General features: G+C 36.8%; 2 protein-coding genes across 3 annotated transcripts; one reads left to right on the top strand and one right to left on the bottom strand.

Moving 5' to 3' along the window:
* Nucleotides 1-1,094: 1,094 nt before the first annotated feature.
* Nucleotides 1,095-5,894, top strand: LOC130734653 (uncharacterized). 2 transcript variants are annotated; one of them, XM_057587162.1, is made up of 6 exons: nucleotides 1,095-1,249; nucleotides 1,366-1,444; nucleotides 1,608-1,679; nucleotides 2,931-3,097; nucleotides 3,316-3,427; nucleotides 5,486-5,894. In XM_057587162.1, the coding sequence occupies exons 2-6, from the start codon at nucleotides 1,415-1,417 to the stop codon at nucleotides 5,720-5,722; spliced, it is 618 nt and encodes a 205-aa protein (XP_057443145.1). In that variant the 5' UTR covers nucleotides 1,095-1,249; nucleotides 1,366-1,414; the 3' UTR covers nucleotides 5,723-5,894. The 2 variants fall into 2 exon arrangements, with proteins under 2 accessions (XP_057443145.1, XP_057443146.1); XM_057587163.1 differs by having other exon boundaries at nucleotides 1,097-1,249; nucleotides 1,371-1,444.
* Nucleotides 5,895-11,305: 5,411 nt separating this feature from the next.
* Nucleotides 11,306-13,262, bottom strand: LOC130734652 (putative pentatricopeptide repeat-containing protein At1g74400). Its single transcript, XM_057587161.1, has one exon. The coding sequence runs from the start codon at nucleotides 12,939-12,941 to the stop codon at nucleotides 11,595-11,597; it is 1,347 nt and encodes a 448-aa protein (XP_057443144.1). The 5' UTR covers nucleotides 12,942-13,262; the 3' UTR covers nucleotides 11,306-11,594.
* Between the last annotated feature and the right edge of the window lie 356 nt (nucleotides 13,263-13,618).

Here is a 13,618-nt window from a genome sequence, read left to right as displayed (position 1 = left end):
AGTTAGGTTGTTGGGGTTTTTCCCCTTATTGCAATCAAAATGTCGCTTGGCTTAACCCTTTTCTCAAGCATACTTCCAATCATGGCCTTTTCATCAAGATTTAGACGACCTAACAAAAGAGTGACCTGTAAAATTTCAGTCGTATCATGGCTGTGAATCCCAGAATGAACTTTCAACTTCCATCGCCCATCAACCTCACTAGGCCTTGCTCTTAGCTTGAAAGGGAAATCACACTTTTTTGTTCCAGTTTGTCTGCGCTTCAACACATGAGCGGCTGGTATATACTTCCCACCACGCTCACATCCCAATGTTATCATAGGCTTCCTTTTTACATATCCGTAGTCAGACCTAGTCACAGTAACAACATAACCATTCTCTTTACCTACATGACGAGTCCAATCTATAAAATCAGTGTGAGATGCAAAAGCCTGCATATACAAAATTACAATAAGATCAGTGTGGGATGCAATAGCCTGCACGACGTAATCATGTCCTCCTAAAACCAATTTAATACTTACCTTATCGATAGTAAAAGCCTATGTGAGATCCACACAAATAACAATTGTGCCATCATGTTCATTATCATTATCTAGGGATGGCTTGTCTACTTCCTTTCCTCAGATTTTCCGGCCACCATTATGCTATAGAAAACAAATTTAACAAAGTCAAACACCAAAATAAGCACCAACAACCACATCAGCAATATAAACTGCGGGTACTACCTCATTTTAAATTGCGGGGGTTACCGTACTTTAAACGACGGTAAGCTAACTATGTTACCCTCAATTTATGACCGCAATTTAAATTGCGGTACAGACCAGTGTCCATAATTTGACGAATGACGGCAAAAATTTCAAAATCACACCTTTTTTGAGCTTCTAATCTTCTCTTGATCTCACCTACTGACCTTTACACTGATTTGGAGCTTCAAATCCCTCTAGGATTGTGTGATGTGTTGATCTACAAAGAGGATGAAGTAGGGATGGGGAAGGTGAGAGTGGAAGTGGAAGAAGAAGGAAGGAATGGGTTTGGGAGAATTTTTTTTTAAACTCTTTTTTATGTTAGGGGTATGTTTGGGATTAAAAAATAAGGGGATGGTGTGGATAGTAGGGGATGGTCCAAATAGTTTCAGACATTTACAACTTCGCTTCCAATATCCCAACGCAATTACTTACAGCAGACACAGCCGCCACCCCTCGTCGTCCGATAGCTTCCGCCGTTACCCGTCGTCGGCCGATAGCCACCGCCGGTGAGTCTCCACCCCTCTTTCTCCGTCAGTATTTCTCTTACTCTCGCCGTCGCCACTCACCTGTCACGATCTCATTCTCCCTCACTCACTCATTCAATACGATTCATTCTGTCTAGTGCAGTGAATTTTGAGGATTGAAGATCGACCCAACAAACAGAATCCAAAATGAAGATGCTAACATCTTTCAACATGAAGGTGATTAAAGTTTTGGAACACCCTTTTGGATTCGTACTCATACTCATGTTATACAAACATGCATGCATGCCAACTGTTTGTGAAAATGCTGTTACTGTTTTATGGACTCAATGTGATTCGTTTTTTGAACTTACTGTCAAATTTGTTTCTCTTATGATCTCAGAAAGCCGCTGCTGGGCTTCGACGCATCAATCTCGACGGTCTCCGCTGGCGGGTTTTCGATGCCAAGGGCCAGGTCAGTGTAATTTATGCTATTGCCCGCTATGTGACCATGATATGATGATTCTGATGTCAAGTTAGAGTATTTTCTCCCCCCCTAATGTATATGATCCAAGAGTAAGCTCCTTCTGAGCATTAAACACATGTATATCAGGGCTGTTAATGGCGGATAGCGTAGTGTAGCGGCAAGCCCAAAAAACGCTATTTCGAGCGCTATTGCGGCGCTATAGTGGAAAATAGCGGTGAATAGTGGAGTAGAGGTGAACCCCCAGGGCGCTACGCTATAGGCTATTGCGCGCTATTAACAAGCTTGATGTATATGATTGGCAGCATTTGCATTATGGAAAAAAGAAGTGTGTATTGGGTTGATGAGATGATTCCCAAACATTTAGCGTATTGGCTTGCATATCATGGGTTACTGGGATTTAAGACAAATCCGACGAGGAGCAAGAAAGCACAGTAGCTGTACGGCTGTACCTCCGTATCCGACACATATTCATGTTGGATTTTTTTGGATATTCCTAGATGCCTTTCATATTTTTTCCCCTTTGATTTTTTTAGCTACACAAATACAGATGTGAATACCAGAGTAATTAAATAAATTAAACATGCTGTATGTCTATAATAACTTATGGTCTCTTTTAAAAGATTGATTCTCTGCTTTGATTTATAATGTGTTAGATGTTAATTTTATGGAATCACTTACGATACACTAAGAATTTGTGCGCTGGTACACAATATAAAATGACCATTGATTTATAATTCAGTATAATAAATGGTGGAGATTCATCACTGTCAACCGTTTAATCAATCTGCCCATGATTTACATATGGGAGATAGATCCTGTTAAAGCTCCTCTGCTCTGAATCTGAATTGTGAAGAACTGGCATTCACAGTGAACTCCGAACCTTTGTTTCGTTCTTACCTCACCAGGTGCTCCAATAAACCCACAACTTCTGCTCCTTTTCTTTCCAATCTCTCAAGGTCACTCACTCTACATCCTCCATTCTCTTCTTACTTCAAAAACAAAAAAAAGAAACCAACAACTAAAATAGAAAAAGAAAATTCACCTTCACTGAAATTCAATGATAAGAAGTGAAAATAATTTGTGAGATCTGTTTGGAAATCAACTTGAATTTATCAGTGTTGTTATGTTTGGGAATACAGTTTAAGAGAGTACATGAGTTGATTGTAGTACATGTTTGCACGTGATATTTCTCTTGAAGTCATGAGATCATTTCGCTAATTATATGCGTCTCTTGTATAGGTTCTTGGTAGGTTAGCATCTCAAATAGCTACTGTAGTCCAAGGAAAGGACAAGCCAACTTATGCTCCTAATCGTGATGATGGAGATATGTGCATTGTGCTTAATGCAAAGGATGTTTGTGTGACTGGGAGAAAATTTAAAGACAAGGTCTACTACTGGCATACAGGGCAAGTACTTCACATTGAATATTTTAACTTAGAATTGAAGAAATATTATTTATTAATTGGATTTCTTGTAAATTACATTTTTTATTGTGATTTAGATGCCCGTCTTCTTCAAAATTCTTCCACTGATGCTATAATTGCCTTTTGCTTATTTGATATCTTATTCCCCATAATCTGTTGTCATTATTCAAACTAATTTGACATAAAGTAGTGGCATGTAGGTATGTGGGGGGCCTCAAGCAAAGGACTCTGAAGGAACAGATGGCCAAAGACCCTACAGAAGTAATTCGCAAAGCTATTCTGCGCATGCTGCCAAGAAACAAACTACGTGATGTAAGTGCCGTTAGACCAATGCCTTTGGAAATTTTGAACTGTGAGTATGGAATTTAACTGTTAGTGGCCAGAACGAGAGCTTTTTCATGTTGGGTTTGGAATTTGTATGAGTAGACCCGTTGGAGACAAAAGAAAAGGAATGAAAACCCTGAAACAGTATGCCCTAGCAATTTCAGGCTTTGAGGTTAAGATTTCCAGAATTTATTCCTACTGCAGAAATCATATCTATATGAAGTGATTTACAGAAAGCTTTTGTGATTGATGATCGATTGAGGTAGGACCTGTTGAGATATCTATTAAGAGATATCTATTAGGATATATCTTGTTGAGACGATTTGTTAGGATATGCTTTGTTAGGATTAGATTTTTATTGTTTAGTGTTAGTAGTTAACTAGGAAACCTCTAGAAATCTAGTCTATAAATATTGTACTTCTGAATCAATAATTAATCAAGTATCAACAGTTATTTAGAATACTTCCAATGTCTCTCTTCATAAACTAAAAGAGTAAATCGTATAATTTCAACAGGACCCAATGGTTCTCCATGAGGAGTCCTACAAGCAAGATGATAAATTAATTTTTACAAGTGGAAGTCATGAATTTTTAAAACTATCTGGCTATCTGCATATGTGCGTATAAATCCGAAAAAAAGTTTGAAATATTAATCTATTTTTCCAGGATCAATTATTTTACAATCAGTTTCTTACAATCTAACCCGAATAGACCCATAGTCATTTGGAGGAAAAAATAATTAAAAGGAACAAAAGAAAATGAGGGGAGTATTGTGGCATTGTATCCTTGATAGGTAACTCTTACAGGCAGTAAGAGAGAATTAGTTGGTTAGTTAGTTTAGGTTGTTAGTTAAAGATGAGAGGTTATAAATAAGGATGAGACAGTTTATCTTTTGTTTTGTAATAAGGGTCCAGAGTGGGAGAGAACCAGGTCTCTCGAATACCTGGCTGTACCAATAGTTGTCTTGTGAATGAACACAATTTCTTCCAATATTTCTTATCTAGTTTCTATCAATCCTTTAACAAAATCACAACCATGTTTAGCAACAATCCTTAAGAATCTCCATTTTTTCACAATAGTAGACAGTAATCCAGCTATTTTGAGTGGAAATAAGACCTATGCATCCTATGTTACTGAAGCAAGTCTTTTGACCTGATTTTATTATGGATACTAACATGGCTGTCCTAACAGTTCTTTTTCATCCATTGTAAATTTGGCTACTCAAAATCCATTTTCATCATTCCATGTCATCAACAGGAGCAATTGATCTTATTTTCTTAGAAAACGGGAGCAATTAAATTTCTTTATGGATGAAATTAAAATAAAAAATTTCTAGGGTTAATAGAAAGTATAGGGGTGAGGACTCAGGAGTCACCCCATTCAAGGTAGCATGCCACAGGCCTTACTGCTGAACTGATGACATAGAATGTTTCAAATAGATGATGACTTACAAATGCAAGTGCACCAATAGGAATTACTGTGGCATTTTTTTGTTGCCAAATGCCAACCCAAGGTTAGGGCATGCCACAGGCCTTACTGCTGAACTGTTGACATAGAATGTTTCTAATAGATGATGCCTTACAAATGCAAGTGCACCAACAGGAATTTACTGTGACATTTTTTTGTTGCCAAATGCCAACCCAAGGTTAGGGCATGCCACAGGCCTTACTGCTGAACTGATGACATAGAATGTTTCTAATAGATGATGACTTACAAATGCAAGTGCACCAACAGGAATTTACCGTGTGACATTTTTTTGTTGCCAAATGCCAACCTTGTTCGCAACTTCATGAATTTTGTTCCTTGTATTTATCATACAATCCAACACTTCTGCCTTAGTATTTTTCACGCACCTGGATTCTGTAAGAGAGGAGCATTGAGAAACAGTGCTATCAGTTTATATAAAACTTGTTAGGTCATTTCATTCTCGTACACGTATTTCTTTCTTAATAGCCTGGTTTTCAATTCTTTTTCTTTTGTTCTGTATCCAATATTGAAGAACTGCTTCTGAGCTGTATATCCTTTGCATTACTGCTAATGATTGTAGGATAGGGATCGAAAATTAAGGATCTTTCCTGGTAGTGAGCACCCTTTCGCTGATCGGCCACTTGAACAATATGAAATGCCTCCCAGAAGCGTGCGAGAAATGCGGCCACGAGCAAGGCGTGCCATGATTCGAGCACAGAAGAAGGCTGAGCTGCAACAACAGAAGGCTGAACAGCAACAGCAGAAGGCTGATGGAACAAAGGGCGAAAAGAGTGAAGCACAGGGAGAGAGTGCATGAAGACCAGTGGTTATCATTTGGATGAAATATCATCTTTATCAGTTTGCTTTCAGCAGATTCTATAACGCCATATTTAATTGTATGAATTTTTGTTTTACAAGTCTGCTAGTAAGAGCATAGTTTGAAACCATATTTGATTCACATAATAGTGAATTCTTGGATCTTTTTCTTAGTGACGATTTTTATGGTTCAAGTCAAGTTTTAAACTAAATTACCATTTTCATCTTCCAAAGATACGGTTGACTTTGCATTAATAATCCAAAGATGGGTTCCGTCAAATTAAAGTTATCATATCCTACTTCTTATCTTTCCCATCAAACGGATCGGGTCTTAAGTGTGATGTGCAATGGTTGTTTTAGTTAAAATAATGAATCTTGTAATTATTTGGCTTAATTCCACTTTTCGTCCCTGATCTATTACGATTGTGCGATTTGGGTCCCCTTATTATAAAACGAGCAATTTTCATCCCCTTTGTTTGTGCTGTCAACAATTTTAGTCCTTCCGTTAAGATATGGACGGAAGTAGGTGACATGGTATTCATTAAATGACATGGCATCCAAGATGTATTTCCACATAGATAAATAATTGACAAATCATATTTTTTCTAGAAAAACAATTTAAAAAACAATATGTGCCATGCACGTGATGAAAGAATTTGGGGATAAATTGTTATTTAATTGAACCAGCCCCCACCACCATCTTCAACCTCCATCCCCCCACCACCACGCCACCACCACTCCCATGCCACCGCACTCCTCCTCCTCCTCCTCCTTCTTCTTTTTCTTCTTACTACCGCACCACCATCCAAATCGCCTCTACGAGGAACCCAAATCGCCTCCCAAACCCTTTCCTTGCAAAACCCAGATGGTCAAATCCAGGTCACACGAATCCAATTCAGAGATTTAGAGCTGGTTCGACGGCGGCTATAGGGCAAATCCAGGTCCCAATTCGTGATTTATTTTTATTTCGTTCAGGATGGAGATGTGATTAAGATGAGGGTCAAATGGATTCTGTAGAAGTTGGAAGCTTTAAGACATTTTTGGAGAGTATGAAGGAAAATTAGGCTGAAATGGCTTCTAAAAATGGTGGATCTGAATGTTGATATGTGCTTCAAAGGTTGATCTGAATGTTGGGGTTGGTGGGGGAATGTGTTCGTGGGTTTAGATGGGAGTGGAGGTGGTAGTGTGGTGGTTGAGTGGTGGTGGTGCGGTGGTGAGAAGAAGAAGAAGAAGAAGAAGAGAGTGGTGGTGGTGTTGGGGTGGTTCAGTTGTGGTGCTGTGGTGGTGAGAAGATGGTGGTTGAAGGGAGGAAGAAGAAGATGGTGGGTTTGGTTTTAATGTTTGAAAAATAAAAAAATATAAAAAATGATTTGGAAAATAATTATCTATGTGGATTTGTTTTTGGGTGCCATGTCAATTAATGAAGTCCACATCATCAAATCTGGACGGAAAATTAACGGATGGACCAAAACTGTTAACAACACAAATAAAGGGGATGAAAATTGCTCCTTTTAAAATAAGAGGACCTAAATCGCACAATTGTAATAGATCAGGGACATAAAGTAGAATTAAACCTAATTATTTATGTTGATGTGACATGAAATGATTGAATGGGGTACTGCAATGAAGTTTTAGAGTAATGATATATACACACCTCATTTTTTAAACACTCTATTTTCACCTCTTTTTATTTCTATTTCTCTCATCTTATTATCTATCACATCTCATATTTTCTCTCTCTTACTTTTTCTTTTCTTCCTATCTCTCTCACCATTCCACCTCTCCACCTCAAAAGAGAGGTGTAGATGAAACATTACTCGAAGTTTTACGTCGTAACTCTTTTCCAATCAAGCAATGAATCATGACAAATGTTATGAACTTATGATAATACATCTCTTTGTTATTGTAAAAATCAAATAACTACTTCACACTCCCTCCTAAAGAAATGTAGTTAATGTAATTAATATCATTAAATTTATTCTTGATTTATATTAACTTTTCAAAATTATATGCATCACTAATTCATTTAATTTCTCTATGTTGATTTGCGTTTAATTTGTAAGACATTGAGCAATTTGCAGAGGAGCTCACATGGTGAACTAAGGGAAATGAAGGGATTTACAGGGTGAAGGGTCTGAGTTCAAATCCCAACGAAAGAACTAATTTACTAACAATTAACAACTAACATTTGCTTATAAAGATTGAGCAATTTGTTGTGAAGAAATATTCAGTAGTATCCTATTTGATAAAGGGGACTTCAATGTAAAATCTTAGTGTTAATTTGTTGGGTAATTGGATGCTGTTGTTGAGTTGATTTGTTGAAAATTTTGCTAAAGAAGGAAGAAGGAAAGTTTGGGAGTAGTGGAGATTTCTGATGGTGGCCGCTTCCATAAAGGTGGTGGTGGGGTGGAGATAGGAGAGGGTATTTTAGTCATTATAATTTTTTTTTAATTAAATCTAGATCATATTTAAATATTATATCCAAGGGTATAAATAAAACTGAACCACCATAGTTCACTTTTTAAGTGATCTGTGGTAAATGAAATCCTCTTTATTATCGCATGTTGTGAATAAAGCGAACTAAAAAGAAGAAAAGAATATAAAATAGCTGCAAATTAACAATTTTTACAACAAATAAGAGATTTGACGTCGACAACACTCTCACCTACAAAGTTGAGATAGATATGAATATCTATTATGGTTGAGAAAAATGTATCAACAAGGATAATGATTAAACTATATCAATTAGCTAAATAGTATTACTTTTAATTCACAGTTCCATTAAACAACAATCATGTGGATTCTAACTTTTTATCTAAAAGCCATCACTGCAATGCATATAACCCCCCATTTGATGAGCCACATTTTCTAATGGGTCCAAATGTGTTTGGAAAGTATAATGAAGATGGACTTCATATGATTTCACAAGAATATGTCTGTTCAAATTTTGTTTGTCAATGAATGCTAACGTCCCTAGGCGACAACAAGTACCCCGAGACTCATTGGGTTCGGGCTTGAACACTTCTTGTACTTGTGATCTTTCTTGTAATTGTTCCATTGGAGGATCGAAAAAAGGAGGAGCCCAATGACATTGAAGAGGGGCCAAGTACCTATCATCCAAGGTGTGTTGCCTTTCTTGCAATTGTTGCATGAGAACATTTGTTGGAGGAACCAAATTTTGATAAAGAGGTTATTGTTGTGGAAAATTCTTAGGAAGAACCCTATTTTGCTGATTGGGTAATTGTCGTGGAACATTCAAAGGAAAAACACTATTTTGCTGAGGGGATGATTGTTGTTGGATATTCAAGAAAAACCCTATATTGCTGAGGAGATGATTGTTGTGGAACATCCAAAGGAAGAACCCTATTTTGCTGAGGGGATTATTGTTGTGGAATATTCAAAGGAAAAACCATATTTTGTTGAATGGGTAATGGTTGTGGAGCATTCAAAGAAAAACCCCTATTATGATGAGGGGATGATTGTTGTGTAACATTCAAAGGAAGAATCCTATTTTAAATGAGTAATTGTTGTGGAACATCCAAAGGAGAAACCCTATTTTGTTGTTGAGGGGTGATTGTTACATTGGAATCAATGGAGAAATCTGATTATGGTGAGAGGCTAAGTCAATATCCCCTAAGGTTAGAACATGGATTCTTGCTCTTTTTCTCTTTTTTTAGCATATCATTCTAGCGAAGAAAATACTTTTGAGCACGACTAGCATTTGATTTGGAGATTTTGACGTGAGAGCATGTCTTGAGATGATTTTCCATTGTCCTTTGCCATAAGTCTTAAGCCCCAATATGAATCGAGGTTAATGGTTGTGCACGGTTAGTGTAAAAGATTTTTACACAAACGTCCAATAATTGAATGCCACGTATTCAAAAACATTTATGTTTCTTTTTATTTTAATTAAATTAAAAGCATCTTTTCTGATTTAGCGACTCATCATTGGATGTCTATGTAAAAAAAGTTTACACTTATAGTGCATTACCATTAAATTCAAATAAAAAAAAGGGTGTTACATTTTTTATATATACATATGGGAAAATCTAAATAAATGAGTATTATTTGAAAACTGACACAAAAAGTAAAGAAATCACACACTTCTTTACGTTGATCTAAAATCTAAATAGCAAAATGCATAAAAAATAATTTTCAACTCTTTTTCTATTTATACCTTCATTATTCAAGAAAACAATAATTTACATATTTGTATGGAAAAAAAATGAGAACATTATCATATAACTACAAAACACTACTAACAATGTAGTTAAATTTATTTTAATTTAATCATTTTATTGACAAATGTTAGTTTTTAGTAATGTTAGTAAATTAATCTCTTCTCAGAGTTCGAACTCTGGACCTTTCGCCATTCATCTCACCCAACCCTTATGTCCCCTAACTCTTACCACTTCAGCTAACCCTCCACGACTTTTAATTTAATTCATGTAGAAAAAAAAATGTAAAACTAAGGTCTTCTTAAGCATTTAATTCGAGGTTTAATTTAAGCGGTGTGTGTGAAGAAGAATTTATTGAGATAGCTTTCCGCTTAATATAATCTCCGAGAAAAATCAACAAATTCATTGCATCACAAAATATTTTTATTTTATCAAGTTTATAACTTTTCTTTTCAAACCAATGCCTGGAAAACATAGTGAAATTACCATTATCATACCTGAAACAAGCGAAATGAGTTGGAAAAAAATTAAGTCCTTTGAAGATTTAATTTTCTTTTATTTTTGTAAGAAATCTCAGTATTCAAAAGAAACCTTATTGGGAAACTATACAATTAAGAATTTAATATTTGTTTTCATCTTCAGTCCATAGTACTCTTTTCTGATCACTTCGATTAGGAATGCTTAACCTGCTCTTGACCCCAATTTTTTGTGAGATTAGAGACTCAACAGGAACTGGTTCAATAAATGCAATGTCATTCTGCAATGCTTCATAGTGTTCCCAAATCTCAGCCGGTGAACAGTCAGGAAGCTCAGCGGCGATTTTTTTCCATCTCTCGGGCTCATCTTCGGTGAAGGTTGCGATGGCTCGCTCAAAGGCTTGGTCTTGGGACTAAGGCCACAAATTCTTCAACATTGTAAGGTCTTGGGACTAAGGCCACAAATTCTTCAACATTGTAACACTTGTTCTTTTGCAAAGCTTCTAAATAAAAGATACTTACTTCAATTAAACTTTGTGTGTTTACCACCAAATATATGTGGATCAACTACTACCGAATTGTTTTACCATGCTCGAATCCTTGTTAATGCAGGGTTTGCACCCTTTGCTTCCTTGCATTGAAAAATTTTGTGACTTGTACGGTGTAAATTTAATTATACGGAATCTTGTTAAATTTTTATCTTCTTCTCTTTAAATATTGAAGTGTTTATTATCTTTGATTAAACTTATCTAACAAATTATAGGGACAAGGCAACTATATGGTTTTTTTCTATTAGGTTGTAGCAATAAAATCAACAATCCAATTAGAGATGAAGATTTTAATTTTATGATTTTACTGTTTACTGTAATTCTATTGAAAAAAGATATGTAGACATAAGCACAATGCAGACACCCAATAGAGTAAGAAAGGATGAGAATAAAGAGAAGTAACTGTTATTGTATATGAAGGATGTGATGAGAAGTAAGAGTTAGTAAAGTTAGTATCACTTTTTGTTGTTGGAATGTCTCAGTTTTCTTTTACTTATCTTTTTGCCTATCCTTCTGAATCCTGATTTTCTTTACAACTCAGGATTGGATGAGATGGGAGCGAAAGAGAAAACAAACTAAGCACCTTTACTGAATTCGCTTGTACATTCTAGGCTTGAAGGCCTTCTCAAGTTACCATAAACTTTCAGACTTCTGATCAAGATTCAAGAACATCATATATCTGTCATTGGAGGATGGTTATCGTCTGCAGCAACAAATTCACTTACCCCACTTCCCACCTCAATTGAGCTGCAGCCAGGTGCTCTTGACTGTTTTATCTGATTCCTAACAATCACCTTTTTGCTCCACATGTCTCTATTTGCATAAATGTTAGACATGGCAATACTATCACCCACATAGCCAGGGTCCAACATATGCAGCTTATGCCGAACTTCGGTAGCTAACTCCAATTCACCATGGAGGCTGCATGCTCCAAGCAAGGTTCGCCAGATCACCGCATTAGGCAGCACTGGTATCTCCATTATGAACTCATAGGCCTCTCTTATATTCCCACCTCTGCATAAAAGATCCACCATGCAGCCAAAGTGAGGCTCTCTAGGCCGTATACCATAATCTTCAGTCATGCTTCTGAAATGACGCTTCCCTTCCTCAACCAACCCTGCGTGGCTGCAAGCCATTAAAACTCCTATGAATGTTACATCATTCGGGGTTATGTTATACCCACTGGAATGGCAGTTTTTGCTGTCATTCTTTCTGTTCAATTCTGAGAAAAGTTGAAGAGCCTCATGTGCTTGCCCGTGTAGCGCATGCCCCACAATCATGGACGTCCAAGTTGTGACATCTTTGCTTCTTATGCTATCAAACAGCTTTCTGGCATTAAAGATATCCCCACACTTAGCATACATATTTATGAGGGCATTACTCAAACACAAATCCATGTTCAACCCTTGTTTATGCCGAACAAAAGCATGGATCCATTCACCCATTTCCAGTGCCCCAGTGTCAGCACAGGCCGAGAGAGCAACAGTTAAAGTGACTTGATCAGGTTCCACATTGTCCATCTGCATCAGTCTAAACAGTTCTAAAGCTTTGCTGGGTTGGTGATTGTCAACATAGGCAGTAATCAAACATGTCCAGCATATAATATTCTTCGAGGGTATTTCATCGAACACTTGGTGTGCATCTCTCAAGTTTCCCCTTTCCGCCGCATACACTCTCAGAAGGGATGTCTGGAGTTGAACTATGGCTTCATATCCAAATTTTATGATGAGGGCATGCAATTGCTTTCCTTGAATGGAGGAACGTTTCTTCTGGTTGCAGGCTTTGAGGGCAAACAGTATTGAAAAGCTATCAATGGAGTTAAAAGTAGATCTTTTTCTAAAGAAGGTTCTGAAGAGTAGCAGAACCTTAGTGTGGTTGTTGCACTCAAGATACTTCTTAAGGGTCTGGTTTGGCATTGGTGGTTTGAGGTTATTGTAGAAATGAGCTTTGCCCTGCCACATGGACATGGGGACATAAACCAACTTGTTTGCACTCCTTTGAAGCAAGAATTTGAACATTTCAAGTGTGTCATGAATGGTCCGTGCACAAATTCAAGCTCAGCAATCATATAAGGTCAGTTAAATAACTCAACTACCTTGACACACTGTTGAACTAGGACAATATAAGCCAAACGGCTTCAATCAGCCACAAACTCTTATTTTGATGAATTTATTTTCCACACAACATTTTACACACGGCATACCCAAGTTTATGCGGGAATTGATGAGTGTAATTCATCCCGTTTGAGCATTCATTGCATAGCGTTTCATACTTTAGAGCTGTAGAAGTGCATAGTATCACTTTGAAATTGTTAGACAGTTTGATGAGGCATACTTGTTTGAACTGATTCAGGTCAGGGCATGGAAGTGGTTATCCTCAAAGGTGAATGGATTTAGCTTGAGGGCTATTCATTAATATATTGGGTTGAAATACCTCTTGTACTTCACATCAATATATATTACATGGCTTATCAAAAAAGAAAACACTTTGAAATTGTTAGACATAATAATTTAAAATCATTTATGTGACTTTTACTTAATAACTTAAGCTTTTGAGGTAATTGGTTATTTGATATGATATGAGAGTCTTTATGATCAAGTTTCAAGCTCAAATAGACTCTTGCATGAGGGAGCGTATTAGAAATAATATATTGGCTCTTACCCAAGCTTTTGAAATAATTAGTTATTTGACAGAG

Source organism: Lotus japonicus, chromosome 1 (genome assembly GCF_012489685.1).
Source record: "Lotus japonicus ecotype B-129 chromosome 1, LjGifu_v1.2".
In the NCBI taxonomy this organism is placed as follows: Eukaryota; Viridiplantae; Streptophyta; class Magnoliopsida; order Fabales; family Fabaceae; genus Lotus; species Lotus japonicus.
Note: the sequence above shows the minus strand (reverse complement) of the source record. Positions and strands in the feature narration are given on the sequence as shown.